This window comes from Rhinopithecus bieti, unplaced genomic scaffold (assembly GCF_001698545.2).
Source record: "Rhinopithecus bieti isolate Rb0 unplaced genomic scaffold, ASM169854v2 scaffold_1014, whole genome shotgun sequence".
In the NCBI taxonomy this organism is placed as follows: Eukaryota; Metazoa; Chordata; class Mammalia; order Primates; family Cercopithecidae; genus Rhinopithecus; species Rhinopithecus bieti.
The window spans coordinates 878,648-886,201 of NW_016803499.1; the positions used below are offsets into that span (position 1 = coordinate 878,648).

At 44.9% G+C, this 7,554-nt stretch overlaps 2 protein-coding genes across 3 annotated transcripts in view; one reads left to right on the plus strand and one right to left on the minus strand.

Annotated features, from left to right (window-relative positions):
• Positions 1-895: 895 nt before the first annotated feature.
• Positions 896-7,224, minus strand: LOC108538061 (uncharacterized). Its single transcript, XM_017885915.1, has 6 exons — positions 7,093-7,224; positions 6,809-7,000; positions 6,401-6,677; positions 5,941-6,044; positions 2,448-2,592; positions 896-1,130 (listed from the first exon to the last, which is right to left on the minus strand). Exons 1-6 carry the CDS (start codon positions 7,222-7,224, stop codon positions 1,093-1,095), a joined length of 888 nt encoding a protein of 295 aa, XP_017741404.1. The 3' UTR covers positions 896-1,092.
• Positions 6,476-7,554, plus strand: part of MICU2 (mitochondrial calcium uptake 2) — a 120,777-nt gene continuing 119,698 nt past the window's right edge. The window contains exons 1-2 of one of the 2 annotated variants that reach the window (XM_017886323.1): positions 6,476-6,758; position 7,415. In XM_017886323.1, coding sequence (XP_017741812.1) covers positions 6,477-6,758; position 7,415 — 283 coding nt within the window. In that variant the 5' untranslated portion in view covers position 6,476. The remainder of the gene's footprint in view (positions 6,759-7,414; positions 7,416-7,554) is intronic. The other variant, XM_017886313.1, reaches the window with a different exon arrangement.

The following is a 7,554-nucleotide window of genomic DNA, read 5'->3' on the forward strand; positions in this document are numbered from 1 at the left end:
TGGAAACAGATCACATCTCCCGCGCATTCTGTGGCTGTCTCCTGGAAGACAGACCTCCGTTGTCACTCCTTCCCCCAAGCAGCTCAGAAGGCCCTTCACTCTACCAGGCTGGCGCTCCTACCTAGGGAAGCCCCCAGGCTGAGGTGCCCCCAAACTAGGTACAGCTCTGCGCGGACCCCGCTGTCCCGGCGTCTGGGCTCCACATGTGAAGGCCCCACAGATGGCAGGAGCTCCTGTGAGACAGCTCTTTGTCTCTGCCAAACATGTCCTGGCCCCTAGATCTTTGCCCTCATTTGAAGCACTCCCGGCAAACTCTCAACACCCAAAGGTTGCCATGAAGTCCTCACAACTGGAAGAGTTCACTGTGGCCGTGGCCAGAGGAAGTGATGAGGCGAATGAATCAAAGCTGTGGTATCACCTGCCTGCAGGCCAAGCAGGTGGTAGCAATCGCCAACACTCCCCGCCACCAGTCTGCTTGTGTGCCAGGTGCAGGCCTGCCCACCTGGGAGTTCCCTATCACACCTGGCTCCACCCTCCTTGGCAGGTCTCCATTGTCTTTAGCTGGAGACCTATATAAGGTCATTGTCTGTCTGTGAGAGCCGCTGAATGGTGACCATCTCAGTGTATTTTTCCGAGTCTCGGAAGCACAAAAGAAACTCGGGGCAACCCAGTCAACTGGAGAAAGAAGATTGGAGAAAAGCCAGATCCTGCTGCCAGATGCCCAGCCTCCTGTCCTGCTGATGGCCTCTGGGTGGTGGTGCTGACACCACGTGTTCACACCATGCCATAGACTAAAGACAGCTAACTAGCAGACTGGCTTTGGGGAAAAGGAATGAATGATGAAATTGAAATTTTTATTTGGGTTTTTAAGAAACAAATAAAAATGTCAAAGCATTTGCATTTACTCAGTGGCTTGGTCTTCTGCACAGTTAAGGACAGGCTATGATGTTCTGGATGTCTCAGTGCACAAGAATACATATCACAGACTTGAACATTTCTGCGGAAATCTTGCGATCAAGGAACATTTCATGAAATTATTTAGATCTTGTCCCTTGCTCCTCTGGACATGCTGTCTTTCTTAATTCTTCTCTGTCACCATCTTTGATGTGTGTGAAATGTACATTTTACAGCTGAGAAGGAGCAAAGGAAAGAAAGTGTGAATGGTCTCCTTTGGTGGGCTACACCAAACTTTGGAGATATTATAACGGACTTGAAAATACCAATTAAAAATCTTTTTTTGCAACCTCAAATGTTGTGCTGTCACTAATTTTCATAAGTGTACTTTATGACAACACAGACCTCTCTCTCTCTCTCTGAGATGTGGAAGTGTTACACAACTCATACAACAGACTTCTTAATCTCCTTTCTGTTGGTGTCTCCCCAACCTCCTAGCATTTTAAGCAATTTACACTACTTTTTTTTTCAGTAAATGGTTGTGTCCATTGGATTATAAGCGTTATTAAGAAATACAAAAACAAAATATTGGTGTTGGGTTTCCTTTTTATCAGCGCTCATCTTTTAAAAATACATAACGAGCTGGGCACAGTGACTCGTGTCTGTACACCCAGCCCTTTGGGAGACCGAGGAGGGAGGATCACTTAAGGCCAAGAGTTAGAGACCAGCCTGATCAACATGGTGAAACCCCATCTCTACAAAAAATACAAAAATTAACCTGGCATAGTGGCGCATGCCTGTAATCCCAGCTACTCAGGAGGCAGATGCACGAGAACTGCTTGAACCTCGGAGGCAGAGGTTGCAGTGAGTTGATATCACGCTGCTACACTCCAGCCTGGACAACATAGTAAGACTCTGTCTCAAACACACACACAGAAAACAAAAATAAAAATACATAATAAAATACGTAGAATAAAATTGTATGAGCCTAGGGGCTATGCCAACATAATCTGATTGAGGGAAAAGGAGAAGGTGGCGATGAACTAAGACTGGCCATGAGTCGGTAATTGTGGAAGTCCAGCTCTATGTACATGGAGACTCATCATTTTAGTCTAATTTTATATATATATGAATTTTCATAAGAAAAGCTAAAAAAAGACAAGTATCATGGTTTCATTACCTCAACTAATAGTACAGTCACTCCTTCCACTCAGATTAATATATTTTTGTGAGGTACCTGTTTGAGCTATGACAGTCATCAAAAACTAATGTATAAACTAACTCAACATAATACCAGACCTTGTATCTCATAAAACCTAAATCAGCATTTTCCAAGTTAATGAAGCCAATTTAATCACATAGATCTCACTAAAATACTAACAGTTTTAGAACAAAACATTCATTGCATCTTTAATAATAAAAATACAATTTTATTTTGTAAATACTAGTTCATCTTTACATCACCATTTACATTCTTACTATGTGGCTTTTAACATTTAGTTGTAAATGTGTAGATTTAAGAAATAAACATACATAAATGGGGGGTTACATACCTTTCAAAGTTTTCAGCATAGAGGGCACAGGCCAATGTGTGAGAGCACAGCCCATGCCCGGGAAGCTGTATCCTATTTGTCCTTGCTGTCGCCAACGTGTGATCCCATGCCTGGCACACATTTCACACTCGATACCGTTTGTCAACTAAGGAGAAAAAAAGACACTTTGGAGTGGCATACAATAAGAATTTTAGAAGTGTAAAAATAAACTGAAACCCATCTCCTCATTTTCCAACAGGGAGACAGAGGCTTAGGAAGGGTAAATCACAGAGCTAATGGATGTATGGTGAAAGAAATGTTTTAGGAAGATTGATCCAACATAGACCTGTGGGATGCTTCAGAGAAGAAAAACACGAAGCAAAGGCACACGTTAAGAGATGGCCACAATCATTACAGCGCAAGGTAGTGGGAGCTGCACTGGGAGGGAGGGAAGGTAATGAGATGCAGAGGAGGATCTGAAAGACACACAAAACACTCCTCTGGGCACTGCTTTCTCACTGTCAGTAAGATTTCACTTTAACCTATTTCCACACATGCTGGTATCAATCATGATACCCAGATATTTTTACTCATGGCCCCAAACTGCACAAAAAGACATAATTAGCAGTTCTTTTGACTCATCTGGGGCCTCTGAGAGTGATTCATACCCTCCGCTACACAATTATCCACCATAAATACAGTTCGACCTCTGTCTATTCCAAGCAATGGTTCTTTATAATGTCCATTCATATGCTTTTTACTTCATCCCTATAGGAGTCCCACCTCTTTAACTATTCTTTTGAGATCTCCCATATTTTTTCTCCTCCACCTAAGATAATCTGTCTCAGTGCACATTATTCTGGAATAGAGCAGTAAACAATCTTTCAGTATCCAATAGCAATTTTTGTTTTTCTCTCCCACACGTGCTAAGATCAAAGATGTGTTTGAGTTAATAATTTCTCTTAAAATGGAAATATGAAGGAGTAAATATCTTCAGTGAGAAAAACTAGTTGACCTCTTTTGTTCAAGACCAGTAACCCAGAGGGAATCGGAGTTTTGATTGTCAGTAAGAAGGCAAATAATTTGAAGAAGCGTGTGGATAGTGGCTAAGAAAGGCCAGGATAAAGTCTGGGCAAGCAGAAGAAATACACTGGTGAAGCATCTGAGATTCAGAAGATGAGCTCAGCCTCAAGGTGGGTGGGGACGCTGGAATGGGTGGGTGGGGAAGCAAGAATACCCCAGTGACAAATGTACAGAGGGACAAGGGGGCTGCCAACTGTTCCATAGACTGGAGATCATTGTGTGGCCCCTGCCTGGCCCCCAGGACACTCCAAGCCAGTCCCCAGCTAGCCCTTCTGCTCCAAGCCTGTCAGCACACACTGTATGCAGCCTTCCCCAGGCTCTCACCTTGCCTCAGACCCCAGCAAGTTCCAGATCAAGTCTTCTCTCTTCCCTAGACGCTTTTCTGCCTGTGCCAGCCCACCACACCCTTGCCTCTCTGTACACTACAACCGTCAGAGACAATTGTTTTGAAATCCAAGCCTAGCCTCTCCAGTGAAAATAAAGCTCCTTAAGAGCAGTTTTTCTGACATACCACTTTCGTTCTTCCTTCAGAAAAAAGAGCAGGAGTAAATGAATTAAGAATGATACTTTAAAACAATCAGTATTTCCATCCTGTTTTTGTCCAGCTATTTAAAACAGCATACAATGTACAGCTTTAGAAGCAGCCTCTTATTTGAGGGTTGGTTTATAAACTGCATGGTTGAAAATACATCCCAGCCCAGGACTTTACAGCTGATGATCAAGAAATGAACAAAGCTGGAGCCCAAAAAGACCAATATAGTCAATGTGCTTAGACAAATCTCAGCAGCTGCCAAGGAAGATTTCATACTTAGAATGGTTATTCGACTAGAGATTAGTTCTATTATAAGAATTTGTTTCCTCTGCATAAGAAAAGTTTGAATACATTAAATAAGTGGGAGTTCTAGATGCCTGGGCACATAATGAAAGTTTTAAAAATAACTAATTACACTGTTTTCCAAGTGGGTTCAAAGGTTTTCAGCAAAATAAAAGAAGCTTTTGTTTTAAAATAAAGTACACCAAAGGAATAATAGACTTCTGTATTTCGGATGTGGCCAAAGCATAGAAATACGAACCCCAGAGTTTCATTGGTGCCATTTATTTATTCACTTATATACTCACTCATTGAATGTCTATTATATGCTGGGCATTGTGTTAGGTGCTAGAGAAGCAGGGAAAAGGAATATATCTCACCCACAAGGATGTCAAATTGTGGGAGAAAGACATTGTTCTTAAATATGCCACGTTTTAATAGGAATCTAAACTTATCTTGGGCTTGAGGCAATAACTGAGTAATAGACGCCAGGTTTCATTAAATACCTAGAGGAACTGTGTGAATTAGGCAGTTAGAATTATACAAGTAAAAACTGTGGTTTCTGGAAATCAAGGATAAGCTATAAGATAAGACATTCAGGGTGTCCAAACATATCCTAGAAGTCCTATAATCACCAGGAAACAAGCTAGATGTCAATAGTCCAGAAAAGCAGGACATGTGCCAAGAGCTACCAGAGTTAGCAGAGGTGAAAGACAGTCCAGAGGTTGACAAAGTCAGGCTAGATTCGAAAAAGCACGAAAGTCTCGGGTTAAGATGGGCTAGTGATCTAGAATCACGGACATTCAGTCAAGCTCATTTGTGTTCACAGGGCAGAAGTAAACTAAACCTTGACCACAGTAAACGCACATCTGTCATAAGCCTACCATGTACCAGGCATTTGGCTAGTCACTTTATATAAAATATCTCATTTAGCTCCCACACCCCAAACTGTAAGAGGGTTGTTCACAGATGAGAAAACTGAGACTCAAAGAGATTAAATACCTTACCCTAAATAGCAGTGATCACCTGCCAAATCGTGAGTTATTTACCAATGAGAAAATGGAGACTGAGAAAGATAAAATAATTTGCCCCAAACCACAGTGATCATCCTGGTAGAGCTAGGATTGAAACCTTGAGGTCTGGCTCACAAGTCTGTGAAGTGAGGCTCATCTCTCCACTTCCTGCCTGGGAAGGCACACTGAAAGTGAGTCCAGAAGCTGAGGGAAAAGTGAGGAACCTCTGACTGCAGATTAATTTAGACAAGCCAGCTAAGAGAAAGGGAGCAAGGATTAAGGGCAGATAATAACAAAGTGATCCACGGGACTTCCATTGAATGATCAAATTAGATTTCATGTGACAGGTTTTTGTTTTTGTTTCTTGAAGTTTTGTTTTGTGCAAAATTTCAAGACAGCAGTGATTATGTGATTAGGTGTCTTGGCCCCTTTGATGTTGGCTCCGTTACTGCATGCCCAACTAAAGCTTCTAATAGCTGGGGACATTTCAGAGGCTGAACAAAGAGTTTATTAAAGAGAGTTACTCAGGAAAAGTGAAGACCAAAGAATGGAAAGATTGGAGGCTGTTAAATAAAACCAAGTAGTCTGCCTCAGCTACACCACTTACCACCAATGGAACAGCCAGGACTAAGCCTGCACCAGGGAAAACCTCTGGGTCCCTGCTGATAGAGACATGGGGCTGGTGTGCGGCTGTCTCCATGACTTTTAGTTCTAGGTAGGATAAGAGCTACTATCAAACCCTTTGTTGAAACTGAATTTAAATTCAATATTAGCAAATAGTGAGTGACTGAAATAAAGAGAATGCCTTGTCTGAGAGTTCTTTTAGCAGAAATTAAAGAATAGTCAAGACTATGAGCATAGGAAGACATGAACACAGATGCACAAGAGGCTATTTCAAAAAACGTTTGACAGTTTCACAAGATGAAAAAATGAAAAGGAGAAACTTGCCCACACAACCGAGGGCACTATCTTGTTTTGGATTAGGAAGCCATATTATACTGTCTTCATACTCTTCCTATCATCCCATCCCCACAGCCTTAGAAGGCAGCCCGGGAACCGAAGGCCACCTCTTGCGGTTCCGAGCGTCGCCTCAGCAGCCGCACCCACGGCGCACGCTCGGTAGGCGGGGCTGAAGCCTGCCGAATGTCGCGAGAGTTCCCAGCGGCAGGCGGTGGCGCCAGGAGAAAAGCGCCGTGTAGCTGCGCTTCCGCAAAGATGGCGGCGGCTGCGGGGAGCTGCGCTCGGCTGGCGGCCTGGGGCGGAAGACTGCGACGGGGGCTCGCTGCCAGCCGACGGGCTGTGCCGAGTCCCGGCCCCTTGGCTGCGGCAGTGGCCGGCGCGGCCCTGGCAGGAACAGGAGCGGCCTGGCACCACAGCCGCGTGAATGTCGCGGCGCGCGATGGCAGCCTCACAGTCTCAGCACAGGTACGGGACGAACTCCTGCTAGCCCCAGTCAAGCTCCTCCCTCCCCTGACGCCCTTTGGCGGGGAGTGGTTTGGCGCCGGGCGGCTGTCCCGGAGCCGTGGGTGGGGGTGCAGCTGCGGGTCGGGGCGCGCTGCGACTGGTGGGACTCGCTCCTTCCGGGACTGGCCACCGCCCTGAGCCCCCGAGGGCCTTCGAGGCCGGTGACGGGAGATTCCGCCTCCCTTGGGAGAACCCCGCGGACGCTGAACACCACAACCCACAAACTGGCCGCACTAATTTCGTGGTGAGGAGTGTGGGCGTGTCTTAATTCAAGCCTCCTAATTCAGAATCTCACCCCCTCGCCCCTTCCTCCCTCTCTGGTCTTTGAAGGGGCATTCACATCCACAGGTGTTTTGCGTCCAGTTACCCCGCTGGGATATACCTTTGTTAACTTTTTAAGTTTTACGACCTCTTCTTTGCATAGCATGATGAAGTTCTGTCGATTGCTTTTTTAAGTCACGAAAGTGTCAGCCATAAAAATTAACCAGTTGATTTCCAGATTTTATTATCAACTTTAAGGAACATTATTGCGTGATTATAAACCTTAATATCTTAGTGGACCATTATAAGTTCTAAGCAAAAATTGCTCCTAAAACCTCCATCTATTAAAAGATAAGAGTCGGCCGGGCGCAGTGGCACACGCCTTTAACCGCAGGACGTTGGGAGTCCGAGGCGGGTGGATCACCTGGGGTCAGGAGTTCGAGACCAGCCTGGCCAACATGGTGAAACCGCCCCCCCCCCCCGCCCCCCGTCTCTA

What these genes read in the sequence shown, in the direction of transcription:
- LOC108538061 (XM_017885915.1), bottom strand. Translation starts at nt 7,224, where the DNA reads ATGCTATGCAAAGAAGAGGTCGTAAAACTTAAAAAGTTAACAAAGGTA. An exon ending in ACCACTCCCCGCCAAAGGGC is followed by an intron (nt 6,678 to 6,808) that starts GTCAGGGGAGGG and finishes TGTTCCTGCCAG; the next exon opens with GGCCGCGCCGGCCACTGCCG. An exon ending in TATGCTGAAAACTTTGAAAG is followed by an intron (nt 1,131 to 2,447) that starts GTATGTAACCCC and finishes GCTCCTTCTCAG; the next exon opens with CTGTAAAATGTACATTTCAC.